This window comes from Girardinichthys multiradiatus, chromosome 15 (assembly GCF_021462225.1).
Source record: "Girardinichthys multiradiatus isolate DD_20200921_A chromosome 15, DD_fGirMul_XY1, whole genome shotgun sequence".
NCBI classification, from domain to species: domain Eukaryota; kingdom Metazoa; phylum Chordata; class Actinopteri; order Cyprinodontiformes; family Goodeidae; genus Girardinichthys; species Girardinichthys multiradiatus.
Genome location: NC_061808.1, coordinates 40,150,529 through 40,171,808, shown reverse-complemented (window position 1 = coordinate 40,171,808; position 21,280 = coordinate 40,150,529). Strand labels below are relative to the sequence as shown.

General features: G+C 44.4%; 1 protein-coding gene across 3 annotated transcripts in view; it reads right to left on the bottom strand.

Moving 5' to 3' along the window:
- The window catches only part of mcm9 (minichromosome maintenance 9 homologous recombination repair factor), a 78,118-nt gene that overhangs the window by 32,494 nt on the left and 24,344 nt on the right, over positions 1–21,280 (bottom strand). The window contains exons 3-8 of one of the 3 annotated variants that reach the window (XM_047387063.1): positions 20,861–21,023; positions 15,293–15,399; positions 8,974–9,180; positions 8,797–8,878; positions 8,321–8,521; positions 8,107–8,232 (exon numbers count right to left, since the gene is read on the bottom strand). In XM_047387063.1, coding sequence (XP_047243019.1) covers positions 8,107–8,232; positions 8,321–8,521; positions 8,797–8,878; positions 8,974–9,180; positions 15,293–15,399; positions 20,861–21,023 — 886 coding nt within the window. The remainder of the gene's footprint in view (positions 1–8,106; positions 8,233–8,320; positions 8,522–8,796; positions 8,879–8,973; positions 9,181–15,292; positions 15,400–20,860; positions 21,024–21,280) is intronic. The other 2 variants (XM_047387065.1, XM_047387064.1) reach the window with 2 other exon arrangements.

Genomic DNA, 21,280 nt, shown 5'->3' with positions numbered 1-21,280 from the left:
GAGGGGACCTCACACGTCTCCAGTGACTTGTTGAAGATCCAGGTGAAGATCAGGGCAAGTTGATTTGCACAGGCTTTCAGACATGATGGGGAGACATTATCAGGTCCTCCAGCTTTCTTTGTTTTCATGCGCTGAAAGAGCCTATTTACATCTTCCTCTGAGATCTTTAGTGCAGGCATAGGATCTGAAGGAAGGGGGCTGGTAGCTTTATGGGAAGAACTTGTTCCTGAATAGGATGTGGAGGAGATTATTTGAGGTGTGAATGACTTCTTGTCATGTCTGCAGTAGAAGCCATTCAGACGGTTGGCCAGGAGACGACTCTGTTCAGGATGGGTGGAGGGGCTCCTATAGGCAGTCAGGTTTCTCAGACCAGTCCATATAGCTGAAGTGTCACCAGTAGAAAGGCTGTTCTTCAGCTTCTCATTGTAGCTTCTCTTGGCTGCTTTGATCTCCTTTGTTAGTCTGTTCCTGGCCTGCCTGTACCGCGCCCAATCTCCACTGCTGTGAACTTCTTCCTTATTCCTGTGCAGGTTCCTGAGATGTGGAGTAAACCATGGCTTGTTGTTCCCAAAGGTGCAGAATGTCTTGGTCTGCATACACGTGTCCTCACAGAAACTGATGTATGATGTCACCACATCAGTTAGTTGGTTTAAGTCAGTGGCTGAGGTTTCAAAAACAGTCCAGTCTGTGCATTCAAAGCAGGCCTGCAGCGTCTGCTTAGATTCCCCAGTCCAGTTCTTAACAGTGTGAACCGTGGGCTTGGAAGCTCTTAATTGCTGCCTGTAAGTTGGGACGAGGTGGATAAGAGAATGATCCGAAAATCCCAAGCAGCCCTGGTAACAACATAATATGAGTCCTTTAAAGCTGTGTAACAATGGTCCAGTGTGTTTTTGTCTCTGGTGGGACACTTAATATGCTGTCTGTATTTGGAGATTTCTTTGGAGAGGTTTGCACTGTTAAAATCTCCCAGTATTGTGATGAAAGAGTCCGTGTATTTTTTCTCCACGTCTGTAATCAGCTCAGCGAAATGTTTTTCAGCGGCAGAAGTGCAGCCATGCGGTGGAAAATATGAGCCAATTATTATAAACGAGGAAAACTGTGAATAAAATGGTTTACAGTTTATGGAAAATGCCTCCAGATCCGGACTACATGTTTTCTCCAGCACTTTTATGTCTCTGCACCAACCTTCATTTATATAAAAGCAGATTCCGCCTCCTCGCTTCTTCCCTGATAGCTCCGCGCTGCGATCCGCTCTGAACAGCTGGAAGCCCGGCATCAGCAGCGCGCGGTCCAAGATGTTTTCACTCAGCCATGTCTCGGTAAAGCTGGGAACCGCTGATCCGCGGAGGTCCGTGTTTTTACAGGTGAGAAGAAGCAGCTCGTCCATCTTGTTACTTAAGAGAGCGGACATTTGCCAGATGGATTGAAGGCAGTGGTGTGCAAATTCCTCTTTAGCAGAGCTTTACCAGTGTGCCAGCACGCTTTCCCTCCGATGCTTTCAGCGCAGTATCCCATGCAGTGCGCGGCTCCGCTCGCCAGAAGCTCAGTGAAGCTCGGATCAATGAATGATGCTGACAAAATCCCAAGAGAGGACTCTCTGATGTTGAGAAGTTCCTCTGTGCTGAATGAAACCACAGAATTGTGGCCCGACACCACAGTACTGTGGCTCCAAAAACATAAAAACACACAAAATACACAAAGAAAGAGAGCGAAGCTCCGAGGCTGCCATCGTCGGCGCCATCTTGGTTAGAGCCGAGTGGAGTTAGATATGCTTTTAAATCCTTCCTTTTCCTGTTTTAATTCATTCAGATGTGGTCTGTAAAAAGTGGAACTGCAATGCTTTCGTTTGAATATGTCGTTATTGTAGCTCCTCAGGCGTTCATTTTACTAATTTTTTAAGCTTCCTTTTTGACCGTCTCGTTTAGCTGCGGTCTCTTTAAACGCAAATAAGACACTTCACACCCCACACCCCTGCAGGCTGCGGAGCCTGGAGGGGGCTAAGATGCCTTTTAAAATGTTATTGCTACCACAAATTAACTGAATAAAACTTTTAAACAAGATCCCAACATATGCCACATATTTCCACTGGATCGATTTGGCCTGACTCAGCTCCACTCGGCTCGCTTCGCGAGCATTTCCATTACCTACTTTTTTGGTACCTCCTTCTTAGCAGGGCTAAGCGAGGCCGAGTCGGCAATGTAAGTGACATGAACAAACGGCTGTTCACTGATTGGCCATGGGCGCGGCCAGCCATAAGAGTCGACCAGCATGAAATAAATAACCGCAATTTTCAAACTTGCATTCAAGCGAGTGAGAGAAACATAATGAAGTACAGACAGTTATCCGGAAAAGTCACCCCTTGGAGCAACGACGAGGTGCAAGCTTTTCTGGTGATCATAGGAGACCGCAATATCCAGCGGCAGCTGGATGGGGCAACAAGGAATGAAAAGGTGTTTGCTGATGTAGCCGATCAAATGGCCAGCCAAGCTTTTTACTGCACGACACATGATGCTTTGAAGCCGTGCCTCCAGGAGGTCTTCCCTTCAGCGGAGCGAAAATGGGTCTATGGAAATGCAACACACAATGTGCGGAGCTGTGTGGAGCTGTTCCGGGCTGGCCAAATCGAGCCAGTGGAAAAGGGGCAATGGTTAACGAGTTAGCTAATGCTAGCACCAAGAACATTACTGAATGCATTTGGATCATGTGTTTCCCAAGGCAAAAATGGCAACCAAACAGATTGCAAAACTGTTTGTTTAATATTGCTATTCAAAACACGCAATAAGGTGATGTCCATAAGGTCCTAAAAGCCAGCGCACAGCGCTAACATTAGCAGTAGGCACGAAACTGTGCAATCAAAACAATAGCCAGTAAGTTATATCAACACCTCAACAATCAATCTTGCGGTCATTTTACCATTTTCTGCAGCTTACCTCTTTGCTCTGTCCGTCACCTTCCATAGACGGAAGGAAATGACCGCTCAGACAGACGGAGTCTTTCGGCTAATCCTCCTTCATACTGGCCGAGGTTCCTGAAACCCCTCCCTGAAGAGGACTTTCCCCACTGATATCGGCACATTTCCATGAAAAATAAAATTAACCAGGCACTCCGAAGAGGTTCTGATCTTGGGGAACGGTGTAATGACTGGTGCTTGCTGCTTCAGCATCCTTCAACTTGAACTACAAGAATACTGCGAGAAAACAAATGGCGGATTCACTGGATTGTTTAGCCCAGGGGTCGGCAACCCAAAATGTTGAAAGAGCCATATAGGACCAAAAACAAATCAAAAAACAAATCTGTATGGAGTCAACAAAAAATTAAAAGCCTTATATAAGCCTTATAATGAAGGCAACGCATGCTGTAAGTTCAGGAATGTTTTCATGTGTTTGGAACAAGCAACGAAGCAACGTAAAAACAGCCATCGGACTTTGTTGTGTGGCAGAAGATTGGAATATTTGCTGTCTTCGTCTAGCAATGCACGGAACTGATGGTTTTTGCAATTATCTTGTTCACCATTTTGATGACAAGGTTCATCACCTCCATACACTCCGGTGGGAATGTATGAAGCAATGTATGTAGGCAATCCTTCCGCATTGGCAATGAAAGCAAATTATTCGGTCCAAGAACTGTTGAATCCTATGTTCCCCTCAGCTATCTTTCTCTTTTCCCCTTTGAGATCCATGGCCCATCACACACCCACTGGTTTGTTTGCAACAGCTACCTGCCTAGCACCACGCCAAGCTGAAAGAAACTTGTGTCGCATGCTAAGGCGCAAATCTTCGTTGACAGAAATGTTAAAATTTAATATTTATTCTACACATTTCTACAGCATTGGAAAACATTAAGAATGTTTGTGTCATGTTTTTCCTCATACAGAAACCATATTAAAACAAAAAATACCCCCCCCCCCAATCGTTTTCCGTTTTCATACATTTTTGAAAAAGCTCCAGGGAGCCACTAGGACGACGCTAAAGAGCCGCATGCGGGTCTAGAGCCGCGGGTTGCCGACACTGGGTTAGCCGGGAGTCCATGACCATCTTTAGAAGTTCCAAAGAAAATACTGTGATGTAACAGAGAACAAAACGTAATATAAATTGGAAGAATCTGAACAGACTGACCAAATTTTTGGACATTCTGGTCAAAGGTGCGCTCACCTTTGTTCACGTGGTGAAACGCCGGAAGAGAGGGAAACGGGCTGGGGTGCTGGTACGTCTTCACCAGCGTGGACTACGAACACCTGAAAATATTTCTCTCTAACGTGCGCTCACTTCCCAACAAAATTGAGGAACTACAACTGCTGTTGGGGAAAAACAGGGACTTTTATTCATCGGCAGTTTTGTGCTTAACGGAGACGTGGCTGTGTGGATTAATACCGGACTCTGCGCTGCAGCTGGCAGGATTCCCGCTCTACAGAGCGGACAGAAACACGGAACTCTCCGGCAAAGCGAAAGGTGGAGGAATCTGTTTCTACCTCAACAGTGGTTGATGCAACGACGTGACAGTGATTCAGCAGCACTGTTCTCCAGACCTGGAATCCTTCATCATAAATTGTAAGCCTTTCTATTCCCCCCGTGAGTTCGCTTTGTTCATCCTGGTCGGTGTTTACATCCCGCTGCAAGCTAACGTGCAGGTCGCACAGCGCATGCTCGCCGACCAGATACTGAGTGTGGAGCGGACCAACCCGGACTCCTTAGTTATCGTCGTTGGCGACTTTAACAAAGGTAATCTCACCCACGAACTCCCCAAATATAGACAGTTTATAAAATGTCCAACCAGAGAGGACAACATTCTGGATCACTGTTACACCACCATCAGAGACGCTCATCACGCCGTCCCACGTGCTGCACTGAGCCAATCCGACCACATCATGGTCCACCTGATTCCTGCATACAGGCAGAAACTAAAGCTCTGCAAACCTGTTGTGAGGACGACAAGGAAGTGGAGCAGTGAGGCTGTGGAGAATCTCCAGGCGTGTTTAGGCTGTACAGACTGGGATGTGTTCAGGACTACTACCAACAGTCTGGACGAGTACACAGAGGCTGTGACTTCCTACATCAGCTTCTGTGAGGACAGCTGTGTACCATCATGCACCAGGGTGAGTTACAACAATGATAAACCCTGGTTCACAGCCAAACTCAGAAGGTTAAGACTGGATAAGGAAGAGGCCTTCAGGAGTGGGGACAAAGACATATACAGAGAGGCAAAGTACAAGTTTGGCAAGGCAGTGAAAGAGGCCAAACGACTGTACTCTGAGAAGCTCCAAAACCAGTTCTCAGCCAACGACTCTGCGTCTGTCTGGAAAGGGCTCAAGCAAATCACCAACTACAAGCCGAAAGCCCCCCACTCCATCAACGACCGACGCCTCGCCAACGACCTGAACGAGTTCTACTGCCGCTTTGAAAGACAAAGGGACAGTCCTGCAACCATCCCCCACGACACCCCCCAACAGCTGCAGCCACAATCCACCACCCCCACCTCCCCAACCTCAAGAGGGGCCTTGGCACCTCCAACCCCCACCCTGAAGTTCCCCCCCACCAGCCCCCTACCCACGCCGGGGACGGCTCTTTCCATCCAGGAGAGGGACGTCAACAAACTCTTCAGGAGACAGAACCCCCGGAAAGCTGCTGGACCGGATTCTGTCTCACCAGCCAGCCTGAAGCACTGCGCTGATCAGCTGTCTCCAGTCTTCACAGACATTTTTAACACCTCACTGGAGACATGTCATGTGCCAGCCTGCTTCAAGTCCTCCACCATCGTCCCTGTTCCCAAGAAGCCAAGGACCACAGGGCTTAATGACTTCAGACCCGTCGCCCTGACCTCTGTGGTGATGAAGTCCTTTGAGCGCCTTGTGCTCTCACACCTAAAAGACATCACCGACCCCCTCCTGGACCCCCTGCAGTTTGCCTACAGAGCCAACAGGTCTGTAGATGATGCAGTCAACCTAGCCCTTCACTTCATCTTCCGGCACCTGGACTCCACAGGAACCTACGCCAGGATCCTGTTTGTGGATTTCAGCTCTGCCTTCAACACCATCGTCCCAGTTCTGCTCCAGGAGAAGCTCTCCCAGCTGAGTGTGCCCGACTCCACCTGCAGGTGGATCACTGACTTCCTGTCTGACAGGAAGCAGCGCGTGAGGCTGGGGAAGCACGTCTCTGGCTCCCTGACCATCAGCACCGGTTCCCCCCAAGGCTGTGTTGTCTCTCCTCTGCTCTTCTCCCTGTACACCAACAGCTGCACCTCCAGTCACCAGTCTGTCAAGCTTCTGAAGTTTGCGGACGACACCACCCTGATCGTACTCATCTCTGATGGTGACGAGTCCGCGTACAGATGGGAGGTGGACCATCTGTTGGACTGGTGCAGCCAGAACAACCTTGAGCTCAACGCTCTAAAGACAGTGGAGATGGTTGTTGACTTCAGGCAGAACCCAGCCCCACCTGCTTCCATCACCCTCTGTGACTCCACAATTGACACTGCGGAATCTTTCCGCTTCCTGGGAACCATCATCTCCAGGGACCTCAAGTGGGAGCCAAACATCAGCTCCCTCATCACGAAAGCCCAGCAGAGGATGTTCTTCCTGCGGCAGCTGAAGAAATTCAACCTGCCAAAGACTATGATGGTGCACTTCTACACAGCCATCATTGAGTCCATCCTCACCTCCTCCATCACCATCTGGTACGCCGCTGCTACAGCCAAGGATAAGGGCAGGCTGCAGCGTGTCATTCGGTCTGCTGAGAAGGTGATTGGCTGCAGTCTACTGTCGCTCCAGGAACTGTACACCTCCAGGATCCTGAAGCGGGCAGGGAAGATTCTGGCTGATCCCTCCCACCCCGGTCACAGACTCTTTGAGACTCTCCCCTCTGGCAGGAGGCTGCGGTCCATCTGGACCAAAAGCTCACGCCACAAGAACAATTTTTTCCCATCTGCCACCAGCCTGGTTAACAAAGCCCAGAAACCACCCTGACACTCTCCCTTTCCCCCACACCCCCCCTTTTTTGCTGACAGGACACTTGTAACCTGTAACTCTATGTGTTACATTAACGCTCAACTTGGACTCCTGCTTTACTTGCACAATGATCATCTGCACTGTTGTATTGCTCTTGCATCTTATACTGCTCTATATTTACTCTCACTCACTTAAAACTGTGCACATATATTTATATTATATTGTAGATATGTTTATACTGTTTAATTTGTATTGTATTGCACCGACTACGCCAAAACAAATTCCTTGTATGTCCAAAAACGTACTTGGCAATAAAGCTTTTCTGATTCTGATATGACCCGAAAAGCATCTAAATATATCATCAATATATTGCAGGATCTGGAGTGACTAAATTCAAATTTTCTAGACTTTCAGAGACTCCCATTACACAAAAAAATGTGTTTAAGAGCTAAAAAAGTAGATTTTGCATATGTCCCCTTTAAGCACTGATACATTTTCCCCTTATATATACCCGTTTACCCAATGGACTTCCCTGGGCCCATTTATTTCCATCTTTCTTTTTTACATTACTTAGTTGCTTTGTTGTAAATTTCATTAGCAGCAAAACCAACAGTTTCAGAGGAAAACTGCAGAAAGTGTAGTACACCAATATAAACAACTCCACAAGCACCAGCACTAATGATGGATCTCAACCTAGGTTATTAAGTATGTCTGGAGGATTTCAAGAAATGTTTCATTGCAATTCTGTTGCTGGAAATTTTAATAGCAATATCAATTATGATTTACCCTCCTTTTCTAGACTTTTTTATTCTTCAGCATTATATAATGTCCCCGCCACTATCCACAGGTTTTACCATGAGTCTTTAAGGAAAGACACCTGATGTGGACGGTAAAAGAAGTTAGCGTCTATTCAACCATGTTATTTTTATGGAAAGAGTGAACACATGTGACTTATAATTATAACTATAATATTATATCCTACATAATTTTGCATCCAAGCAATCCATTGTGAACGGTACTTTCATTTTTAAATATACTGCATCGTTTTCATTGTCACAAGACCTTTGGTAAAAAAGTACAGTTTAAACATTTTATAACTGTTACTCATTAAAATAAAAAAAAGTATTTCTTATGTTGATTTGGAGGTAAAAGAAGATGAGAAATACCCCTAACTTTGGTCCCAGAAGAGTCGATTCTCGGCACCCCACCAGCCAGAACCATTGCTACGGCCAGCTTAATTACATACATGCCAAAAACCTGTGGACACAGACTCAACAAGATCTCATTCCGACCTACAGAAAGAGATGGGAAAATGGCATTAAAAATGCAGGTTACACAAGAAATGTAAAGATATTATGTTAAATGGCAAATAATATTGACCAGCTAGTGGATTCTGTTTGTAGCTGTCCCAGAACTCTTCAAATTCTTCCTGAACATCTCTTCCCAACAAATCAGCAGCAGCCTGCTGGTTATTTGCTTCTATGTTGTTAGCTCTGAGGACCAACTCCACATCACAGGGAGAACCATCATAAAAGGGCTTCCAGCGGAGACACATCACACCATAAACAGTTATGTCATCACCTAGAAACAGGAATGTAGAAATATATATCGTTATAGATATACAATTATAGACTATTATATAGTTTTGCCACCAATCGATCTTTTGAGGTGGAGGATTTTTCGACCCCCTAATCACCGGAGGTTCAGGTAGACTTTGTGGAGCCCAGCAGGCCTGAGCCTTATCAGTTCATGCCGCTGGCTCAAGGCGCTGACTCAAAGCCAGCACTAGAAGTCTGCAGGAAATTTCAGCCTTTTGTCAAGTGTATCTTACAAATATTCTGGCTGCTGATTCTTACCAGATTTACAGCTGTCAACCAGGTCATCCTCCAGAACTACCACTAAAGAACGAGGAATACTGCCCACTGACAGCCTCTGCACCTGTTGTAAGAGGGGGTCTTTAGCAAACCATTTGCAATTTTTAAACTTTATTTCACAGAAATAAAGAAAATGAATTATATGTAAATGTTCCATACTTGCTCCTGTATCTTGATTTCCTGGTAATCCCTACAGGCAGCAGGCTCAGATCCTTCAGACAGACAGCTCAATTTACTGGAATTACAACCAACAGGATTTGGACAGCCCACAGGTTGGACAAAGGTATAGAACTGGTCAAAATCAGCTTGCACCTTGAAAACATGTCGGCACTTTGTGCAAATGTAGTCACGTTCATACTCCAAAACCTATCAATACAGAAAAGAAGAAATACAAAAGGAAGAGTCCAGCATTCATTTGTGTATCTCCTCTATTGTACTTGTAAATCCCACAGTTGTTTGGCCTTTATCGATGTGTGACATGTTGGTTCAATCAGGAAGATGAATAATCTTTAAATGGCAACCCTCAACTAAACTATTATCATTATTAAAACAATCAGGAACAAGGATTCACAAGGTCATTCCAGGACAGAATTATATAAATAAAAACAACATATTCCACAACAGCCCAAGGTCTAAGTTCTTATGGGCCTTCCCCACTAAAAGGCATGTCATTGCACCAACCACAAGTGGAGTGCACAGGTCACTTTTTCACTCCACTTAGACATGCAGCTCAGCGGACCTTGCGCGGTGCTTCAGTTAAAGTTGAAATGTGTTTAACTTTGATCACAGTGTGCCGTGACGGATACTTCACCTGTTACTACACCTGGGAAGAAATAAGCCTGTCAGTGTGGAAGTAGAGCTCCTTCACAAGATCCACAATGCTCTGTTGACTATAGTCACCTAATGATAACACTAACATTTTCTTTCACACTAGAACTGGAGACAACATTCTGTGCATGGCATGAGTAGAAAATGGGTCATTATTATTAAATCTATATTTTGAATAGTCTCTTGGTCTGGCCTTCTGCAATCAGTACTTACAGTGCATTGAAATATATCCCTACCCCTTGAACTTAACAATAAACCTTTACATATTTTATTGGGATTTGATTTTATTGATCAGGCAAAGTCGTGCATAATTGTGACATGGGAGAAAAACCCTGAATCTCAGAATGCAAAGCATTAACCTACTTTCAGGACAGCCCCAGGAAGGGTGAGCCACAGCTCAAACCCCCATGACATTTAGTACAAAACACTGGTAAGTAGCCCTGTTTGCTCTTTTTACCCACAACCATCAACGTGTTGCATCGGGGAGACCACGAGCATTAATGTCTTTATCTCGCCATCCGAGTAAAGGGAGAGTCCAAAGTTTAGTATGATCTAATGTCTGTGTAACTGTCAATCATTAACCAGCTAAAATAAGACTAGTCACCTTAACCTTACTTTCTGAGCTTCTGCAAAAAAAGAATTTGAGCCAGAGATTTCCCCAAAAGAGGCGGTGTCTCTTATCGAAAACGGTTTTCTCCACTGCCTGAAGAAAGCGGCAATAAAACCGCAGCTCTGCTCACCTGATGCACACAGCCCAAGCAGACAATATTCCCAACACTGCACGCTTCTCTGTTCGCCGCCTGGCACACAACTCATTGCCCTTTGGACCTCCTGTCTTCCTGTTGGCATCTGTAATGTGCTATGCTAATGCTAAATGTCACTGAGCCTAGAGTAAGGTGTAACTGAAGCAACCGGTTATTCAAACTTTATTTCAAAGAGAGGTTTAAAGACTAATGGTAAAGTAATGTGTGTTTGCTACATTTTATGTTATTTCATCCCTCCCAACTAACCTGCTAAAATATGTCCAAATATGTCCTTAAAAACGTGCTAACTTGTGTATATGTTCGCTGCTAGAGGATAATAGCTCTGATATTGCTAAATGGTAGATAAGATAATTCACAATATTGCTCATTTTGTTCATGCTACAGTTTGCTCTAACGTGCCGCTAACACTTATATGCACAATATCTATATTAATGGTAGTTAAAGGTACATATATGACTTAAAGAAGTTGCTAAATAAGCTACAAGCTTTTTCTTGTAAGAGGCTAAAAACGTTCCTCTCCACCATGTCAACTGTCCATCATGCCATTCAAGAATCATCCAAAGTAGTGGCTAGTAACACGCGTTAAACACTCAGTTTTCCAAAAGGTTACGGATTTCTAATTTAGCAAACAATACTTAAAAAACTTTATTTTATTGAAATATTTTTATTACCCAATCAAATTGCATTTGTGAACTTGTTGTTGGAACACTACTGAGTCCGCGAGGGGACATGGGGGACTTTTGTTTTCTTTTGCGTCCCCACGCAATACTTTTGCGTTCGCTCGCAAAAGTTGTTAATCACCTTGAGAAAGCTGTGCATTTTGGAACAGCAGCACATTTGACAAACTGACTATGGCATTGATATGGTTTATTTATCATATGCAGGTTAACACGCAGTCAACAATGCGATTACATGCTTAGGATAAGAAGAACCGTTCAAATTACTATAAAAACAAAAGTGGAGTGCAAAAAAAGTACAAATCATGCAGCAGTAATAAGCAAATAAAGTGTCAAAGATGTGGTTTCGTGCAGTATTATGGTCCAGAGTTCAGCAGTTTGACAGCATGTGGATAATAACGGTCTTTAAGTCTGATTGAAGATCCTTTTATTTAAGGCCGATTTCAAAATAAAACTCAATAAATCTCAAAAACGGGTCTCCCACAAAGTATTGCAAGATAATGCAAAGACTATTGCGTGAGAACGCAAAAAGTATAGCATGGGATCGTAAAAGTGTTGCGAGCGAAGGCAAAAGTATTGCGTGGGTCCGCAAAAGAAATAATCCGAAGGTTTTCCCAGGCCAGCCGAGAAACATAGTCCCTCCAACATATTCTGGGTCTTCCTCTGGGCCTTCTCCCGGTTGGACGTGCCCGGAACACCTAACCAGGGAGGCGTCCAGGAGGCCTCCTAACCAGATGCCCGAGCCACCTCAACTTGCTCCTCTTGACATTGAGAAGCAGCGGCTCTACTCTGAGTCCCTCCCGGATGCCCGAGCTTCTCACCCCATCTCTAAGGGAGAGCCCAGACACTCTGCGGAGGAAACCCATTTCGGCTCTTGTATCCATGATCTCATTCTTTCGGTCACAACCCTAAGCTCATGACCATACATGAGGGTAGGAACGTATATCGACCGGTAAATCAAGAGCTTTGCTTTTGACTCAGCTCTCTCTTCACCACGACAGACCGGTACAGCGCCCGTATCACTGCTGACACAGCATCTATCAGTCTATCGATCTCCCACTCCATTTTTCCCTCATTCGTGAACAAGACCCCAAGATACTTGAACTCCTTCACTCTACCCTTTTCCAGCTCAAGACCATGGCCTCGGACTTGGAGGCACTGATTCGCCTCCTGACCGCTTCACACTCGGCTGCAAACTGCTCCAGTGAGAGCTGTAGATCATGAGCCGATGAAGCCAATAGGACCACATCATCCGAAAAAGCAGAGACGCAATCCTATGGCCACCAAAACGGATCCACTCAACACCTTGGTTGCACCTAGAAATTCTGTCCATAAAAGTTATGAACAGAATCGGTGACAAAGGGCAACCTTGGCGGAGTCCAACCCTCACTGGAAAAGAGTCCGACTTACTGCCGGCTTCAACTGTCCTCTCCAGGACCCCAAACAGATCTTACCAGGGACGCTTAAGAGTGTCACTCTCCTATAGTAAGAACACACTCTACGGTCCCTCTTTTTGAATAGGGGGACCAACACCCCGTCTGCCAATCCAGTGGAACTCCCCCCTATTTCCACGCGATGCTGCAGAGTTGGATACAAGAGCCGAAATGGGTTTCCTCCGCAGAGTGTCTGGGCATCTACAACATAATTTCAAGCTGGAACCTCTGTACCTCGCACACCAACTCAGGCTCCTTCCCCACCCAAGAGCCAGCTTCTGCAGCTAAGGATCCGACCACCAAGGTCTCCGCCTTTGGCCGGTACCCATACCACAATGCACCCAACCCCTTTGGCCCCTCCCACAGGTGGTGAGCCCATCGGAAGGGGGACACATGTTTCCTCTTCGGGCTGTGCCCGGCCGGACTCCAAGGGTGAAAGCCTGGCCACCAGGCACTCGCTAGCGTGCCCCACCTCCAGGCCTGGCTCCAGAATGGGGCACCGGTAACCCGCGTCCGGGCGAGAGAACACTGTTTCCATTTATGGTAATCAACATAATTTCTGAATAAATTTGTATATTTTGGAGAGAAGCTGATGTGTGTTTATTCTATATATTTGTGCAGGGCTTCCTGTTCCAGAACGTCAGTGCTCAAATCTCCTCTTTCATCAATTGTTCTATAATACCATGCTACTTTGGGCTGTATTCTTGACAGGCTTCAAGTGGCTTGGCCAAAATTAAATGGCCAAACCCATCATTGCACAACAGCTCTGTATTTTGGCATCAGACAGGCTGCTCTTTCAGCTTGTCCAAAATACAGCTGCTCCTCTTCTAATTCGATCATACAGACGAGAACACATCACTCCTATGCTGGCTGCTCTTCGCTAGCTCCCTGTGCGCTACAGAACTGATTTTAAAATTCTTTTATCCGTTTTTAAATGAGTAAATTGCCTTGCTCCACCCTATCTCTTGGACTTACTTCAACCGTACTTTCTTTCACAGACTCCAAGGTCAGCTCTTGGCCATTCCAAAGACGAGGCTGAAGCTCAGAGCTGACCCTAATCGAAAAGGTTGCCTCTAAATTTTAAGCAGGCTCCTTCACTTTCTTCTTTTATATCCTTTATAAAGACTCATCTGTTCTCCGTGGCATTCAACACAGCACGAGTTGTTTGTTCTTTTCTATTACCATCTATTGTCGATGCTGCTGCCCGTAGCTGGGGCTGTAATGTCTGCGGTGCGTGTCACGGCGGCAATCCCAGAACCCGGTGGTGGACACCGGCAGTAAGGGACGCTGTCACGCTGAAGAAGGAGTCCTGTCGGCTGTGGTTGGCTTGTGGGACTCCTGAGGCGGCTGACGGCTATCGTGAGGCCAAACGTGCCGCGGCCTGGGCTGTGGCAGAGGCAAAAACCCGGGCCTGGGAAGAGTTCGGTGAGGCCATGGAGAAGGACTACCGGTTGGCCTCGAAGCAATTCTGGCAAACCATCTGTCACCTAAGGAGGGGGAAGCAGTGCTTCGCCAACACTGTTTACAGCGGGGGTGGGATGCTGCTGACCGCGACTGAGGGCATTATCGGGCGGTGGAAGGAGTACTTCGAGAATCTCCTCAATCCTGCCATCACGCATTCCCTGGTGGAAACAGAGGCTGAGGAATCGGGGTTGGACTCTTTCATCACTCAGGCTGAAGTCACCGAAGTGGTTAAAAAGCTCTGTGGTGGCAGGGCTTCGGGGGTGGATGAGATCCGCCCTGAGTACCTCAAATCTCTGGGTGTTGTGGGGCTGTCATGGTTGACACGCCTCTTCAACATTGCGTGGTGGTCGGGGACAGTGTCTCTGGACTGGCAGACTGGGGTGGTGGTCCCCCTTCATGAGAAGGGTGACCGGAGGGTGTGTTCCAACTACAGGATCACACTCCTCAGCCTCCCTGGTAAGACCTACGCCAGGGTATTGGAGAGGAGAGTCCGGCCGATAGTGAAACCTCGGTTTCAGGAGGAGCAGTGTGGTTTTCGTCCCGGCCGTGGAACACTGGACCAGCTCTATACCCTCTACAGGGTACTTGAGGGTTCATGGGAGTTTGCCCAACTGGTCCACATGTGTTTTGTGGACCTGGAGAAAGCATTCGACTGTCACTCGTGATGCCCTGTGCTCCAGGAGTATGGAATCGGGGGCCCTTTATTAGGGGCCATCCGGTCCCTGTACAAGCGGAGCAGGAGTTTGGTCCGCATTGCCGGCACTAAGTCCGACCTGTTCCCAGTGCATTTTGGCTCGGGCATCTATACCGGATGCCTCCTGGATGCCTTCTTCGGGAGGTGTTCCAGGCACGTCCCACCGGGAGGAGGCCCAGGGCATGGCCCAGGACACGCTGGAGGGACTATGTCTCTCGGCTGGCCTGGGAACACCTTGGGATCCCCTGGAGGAGCTGGAGGAGGTGTCTACGTAGAGGGACGTCTGGGTGTCTCTGCTGAGTCTGCTGCCCTCGCGACCCGGTCCCGGATAAGCGGAAGACGACGAATACGAGTTTTTATCTTAATGTACAGCACTTTGATCAGATACTGGTTGTTTTAGAATGTGCTTTAGAAATAAACTGGATTGGATTGGAAGTGCCTCTATGTTGGAGATAGTTTTGAAGCCCTTCACACTGACAGCAGAGAGAAAAATGTTGCACCAGCAGCTCAGTTTTTTAATAAACTATAAACCATTAACAGAAACAAGACATCCTGATCCAAGAAGAGAAGATCATTATATAAATTGTATAGTTAAACTGTTAACATATGAATTGTTACCTTAGCCACACTGGTACGTATGACAGTACCAGTCACAGACAAAAAGTGTCCCACATCTCTGGATCTCGGAATGGTATGTCTAGTTAGTTCTGCACACACTGGCAGACCTGTGAACAAATGTTTTCATATACAGGTCCTTCTCAAAATATTAGCATATTGTGATAAAGTTAATTATTTTCCATAATGTCATGATGAAAATTTAACATTCATATTTTTTAGATTCATTGCACACTAACTGAAATATTTCAGGTCTTTTATTGTCTTAATACGGATGATTTTGGCATACAGCTCATGAAAACCCAAAATTCCTATCTCGCAAAATTAGCATATTTCATCCGACCAATAAAAGAAAAGTGTTTTTAATACAAAAAACGTCAACCTTCAAATAATCATATACAGTTATGCACTCAATACTTGGTCGGGAATCCTTTCGCATAAATGACTGCTTCCATGCGGCGTGGCATGGAGGCAATCAGCCTGTGGCACTGCTGAGGTCTTATGGAGGCCCAGGATGCTTCGATAGCAGCCTTTAGCTCATCCAGAGTGTTGGGTCTTGAGTCTCTCAATGTTCTCTTCACAATATCCCACAAATTCTCTATGGGGTTCAGGTCAGGAGAGTTGGCAGGCCAATTGAGCACAGTGATACCATGGTCAGTAAACCATTTACCAGTGGTTTTGGCACTGTGAGCAGGTGCCAGGTCGTGCTGAAAAATTAAATCTTCATATCCATAAAGCTTTTCAGCAGATGGAAGCATGAAGTGCTCCAAAATCTCCTGATAGCTAGCTGCATTGACCCTGCCCTTGATAAAACACAGTGGACCAACACCAGCAGCTGACCATCACTGACTGTGGGTACTTGACACTGGACTTCTGGCATTTTGGCATTTCCTTCTCCCCAGTCTTCCTCCAGACTCTGGCACCTTGATTTCCGAATGACATGCAGAATTTGCTTTCATCCGAAAAAAGTACTTTGGACCACTGAGCAACAGTCCAGTGCTGCTTCTCTGTAGCCCAGGTCAGGCGCTTCTGACGTTGTTTCTGGTTCAAAAGTGGCTTGACCTGGGGAATGCGGCACCTGTAGCCCATTTCCTGCACACGCCTGTGCACGGTGGCTCTGGATGTTTCTACTCCAGACTCAGTCCACTGCTTCCGCAGGTCCCCCAAGGTCTGGAATCGGCCCTTCTCCACAATCTTCCTCAGGGTCCGGTCACCTCTTCTCGTTGTGCAGCGTTTTCTGCCACACTTTTTCCTTCCCACAGACTTCCCACTGAGGTGCCTCGATACAGCACTCTGGGAACAGCCTATTCGTTCAGAAATTTATTTCTGTGTCTTACCCTCTTGCTTGAGGGTGTCAATAGTGGCCTTCTGGACAGCAGTCAGGTCGGCAGTCTTACCCGTGATTGGGGTTTTGAGTGATGAACCAGGCTGGGAGTTTTAAAGGCCTCAGGAATCTTTTACAGGTGTTTAGAGTTAACTCGTTGATTCAGATGATTAGGTTCATAGCTCGTTTAGAGACCCTTTTAATGATATGCTAATTTTGTGAGATAGGAATTTTGGGTTTTCATGAGCTGTATGCCAAAATCATCCATATTAAGACAATAAAAGACCTGAAATATTTCAGTTAGTGTGCAATGAATCTAAAATATATGAATGTTCAATTTTCATCATGACATTATGGAAAATAATGAACTTTATCACAATATGCTAATATTTTGAGAAGGACCTGTAGACCAGAAAAGTAAAATTAAATCATGAACACAGTAGTATGGAAGCCCTGAATGACAGATGAGAAAAAATGTATACTCATTTTCAAAGTTTGACCAAATTATCTTTTTCTACTAGAGTATATTTTTAACTACCAGATTTTATGAACTCAAACCTAACCTTACAAGAATTATTATTAATATTATATTGCTATTGTAGTTGTCATAAGGTAAAGTCGTTAATAGTAAAGTAATTTATTCCAATAGTTGAAAAGAAAAAACATTTTTCACCATAAAATTAACCTTATTAACTAATTAATTATTTGTTAATTAAGACTTGTTAATTAATTCTTAACAAGTGTTAAACTGCAAACAAAGGTGAAGAGACATTGAAGCTGGAAATGAAGCTGGAGAGATCACTGGGACCTGTCCAGAAACTGTTTCCACACTGAAAGAGTCTGTCCTCCGGCATGAACCAATGAAGGAGGGATTTCACTGTACACTGTTGTGGCTTAGATTGATATAAACAATCCTAATTACAACATGGATTTCCTCTTTAAAATGAACACAAAAACTGCACTGATTGATTAATAGACTTTGATTTAAATATTTTTCTCAGTAATCAAAGCACACTTAGACTGTCTTGAGAGTTGAAGACTCAAGCTGTCAAGCTAATAAATATGCTACTTCCCGATGGTGGAGACAGACATTGTCCCTCAAAATAAGTGTTGCAGCACTGCTTTCAGGAACATTCCATAAAATCACTATATTACCAACTCTGTCCACAACAATACACAGATAAAATAGTTTTTACATTCAGCTACCTATAATTATCACAAAGCTTTATATCTCACATATACCAATTATAAACATTAAACAAGTAATGGTAAAATGATGATGCAGGCTTCATATTTAAATTTTTGCCTGGTGATTTATTGTACCCCTCTCTAATTGTGACAAGTTATGATATGCATGTACTGACACCAGGGTTTAAGGCGATTTGCAAGATACAGTCTAGGTGCCACAAAAGGGCAGTCATGGTGGGCAATTGTCATTTATTTGACAAATATCCTTGATCAATGCTGTTGTTAATTCGATATCGCACATAAATTTACAAGCTTGGTATGACAACAACAAAGCCTGCCCAACAAATACACTGTTTATGTGCTTTTACTGTATTTTATTTTTCTTTACAACAATCTCATCTAGAAAATGGCACACTGGTTCTTGGAAACTAGCCATTTGACTATCCATTTGAGCAATCCAGCTGTTAGTGAAGGCTGGTGGCTCCAGTGCATTTAGTGGCAATAGCAACATATTACAAAGACAATCACTTTGAAAAATAAGCCTCTTGTTGGACCATTTGTTCGCTACCATACCTCCCAGTGTCGTCTGATTTTACACCCCCCAGTATTGTCTGCTACAACTCCCAGCATGGGCTATATATAACAACACGGGAGATGCTGCACCATTGCTTTTTTTCCCGCTGGAAACCCGAGACACGGTTACCATACAACGGAGGCAGGCATCATTCTGGAGTAGAAACTCACATGTGGGTTTCATTCATTCTACTCACTGGCCAAACTCATGAGAAGGTCAACGAGCTAAATGCTTATTGGGATAAGAGACCAGCAAGTTTTACCCTACTTATCCAAGGCGTGGACTTGACACGCAACTCAAGAAAAAATCCACGGAGGTTTTCCAAGGAGACTAAATTTTCGTCTTTGTTTTTGCTTCAGTCGACTGCTGACAGTCCGTCATATTTGTCCTCCTTTGCCAAAGGAGAAGCCGACCGCTTTTGAGTTTGTTACGGACGCGTAACAAATCTCCCGCCCAGAGAAGACGGCACCAAGTAATCCCGTTTTTGTTTTATTTCTAATAGAAATACCATGGGCAGGATAAAGTAGGATTTTGGGGCGATTTAGAATCGCCACTTATTGTAGTCCAATGTGTTTTAAGTCATATGAGCATGCAATGTCTTATTGAAACTTTGACTGCTGTTGGACTATGAAAGCCACTGTGCTTTGAAGCTGTGTGTCTCTCACTCTGTTTTGAACACCTGAGCGCAGACTCAGGTGAACGTAAAAGTTGGAGTGCGAGAAGTTCTCAGAAGCTGCAGCTAGAACCTCATGGTGGAACACTCACTGTTCCATTGCCTTCACTCTTAGTGTTTTTCCACTGGTTGCGATCTAAAAGTTTTACAACCCTTTGTGTTTCACTGAGCACCAACTTTGGGAGTTTTATGACTGCAGGTTGGTGGAGGCCACTCCAAAAGCTTTGCTCCACATCATTTTTGCCCATAAACTGCTGGTTTGACTTTCATAGTAAATAAGGTCAAAGTTCCCACACCTTCGGTGAAGCGGTTGATTAAACAGTGACATTTTGTGGTTTTATTTAATAATTAACAATTATTAATGATAATTTACTCATTGTAAATTATTAAGGGCTTTGAGACCATAATTACAACACCAGGGGATATCTCTGATTTCTGTTCGTAAGTAATGATTTTTGGTTGAGAAAATATTTTCTGAATTATGATTTTTAATTTAATTCAATTCAGTTTTATTTATAAAGAGCCAATTCACAACACATGTCGTCTCAAGGCACTTCACAAAGGGTTTGGAATGGTATAGGGTTGTTGGGGAGGTTAGATTAAACTGCTGAGTGTTAGTGTTTGGCCATTTTAGAATGGACTATGTGTAGGGATACTAAGTAAAATAATAAACTGATAAAGTTTGTCCATGTAGAGCCCACTGGTGGCGATTGTTGTACTAAAAACCAAAAGGATTGGGGATACCTCTCTCTGTCAGACTGATTATAACCATTGGAAAAGAGAAGGGGTCATACAGGAAGCAGAAATGGAGGGTGTGTTTGTACCTCAACCATAACTGAGCCGGTTTAGGCTAAACCTGACTCCCCCTTACTCCAACCAACAGGGAGGGAAGAAGACGGAGGTAAAAATAATTGGAGAGTGTTGTTCCCTGTTGCATTGTGTGAAAGGAGGGTAACTTTAAAATGCACTGAGTCAATTCATTCGAATCATATAGATTTCAAATCAGGCACATGCACTCCAATTAATAACTAACCATTGAACAGTGCAGTCAGATTCAGTTATTTATTCAAATTGGATAAAAAGTTTTTTCTATCCAAGCAGATTGCATCCAGTCAGTGACTTGTAGCATTCACTCCTCCTGGATGAGCATGCAGAGACAGTGGACAGTCACTGGCGTTGACTTTGCAGCAATCCCTCATACTGAGCATGCATGTAGCGACAGTGGAGAGGAAAAACTCCCTTTTAACAGGAAGAAACCTCCAGCAGAACCAGCCTCAGTGTGAGCGGCCATCTGCCACGACTGACTGGGGGTTTGAGAGAAAGAACAGAGCAGAGACACAAAAAGAACAAAGAAGCACTGATCCAGGAGTCCTTTCTATGGGAAGGAAAAGTAAATGTTAATGGATGTAGTTAGTCATTTCACCTAGGAAGAAAGAACAGATAAACTCTGAGCCAGTAATTATTGATAAATATTAATTAATCAATAATCATAATCCTTACACTTTTTTTTCTCACTTGCCCTTCAGAGCAGAACCATAAAATAAATAAATAAAAACAAAAAAATAAATAAAAATTAGAAATATTTTAATGTAGATTTTTTTTTCTTTTACCTACACCTAACTTCTAAAGTCATGAGAAAAAGATACTTCATTGAGACTTTTATATTGTTGAGAAATTTATATTTACTTGCCTTTCAGGGCTTCCGTACCATAGTATGTGTGTGTATATATAATTTGCATATATATACACACAATTTATTCATATCAATTAAATACAACATATACAGTATTTAAAAACAGCTTAAAGTCTTACCTGTGATGCGGGTGTGATATATCTGCTTCGTGCTTTTCTTTTTTGATCCTTGTCTTTTGTCTCTGAGAGAAGCATCATCTGTTAAATCCAAAGCTTTTTTCTGTAACACCTCATCAAATACAGCCAAGACATCTTTTGGATATGCATTAAAATAGTCCCCAACCTTGCAAAAAGACAGAATAATATCAGTGCAAATGATGAATCCATTGTAAGACAGCTATGTGATACACTGCTTTAATTTAATCATTTTTCTTTTAGATGCCAAAACAACCCTGACTGAAGGATGGACTAAGTTCTCAGGTGCAGTTTCCATGGATATCACTTGTAAAGGCCCAGAGAGATCATAAAAAGTTGACCCAACTCAACATTCCAGACTTGGTAATGTGTTTCTCAGCCTAATAATTGTGCCATTTTTGCAGT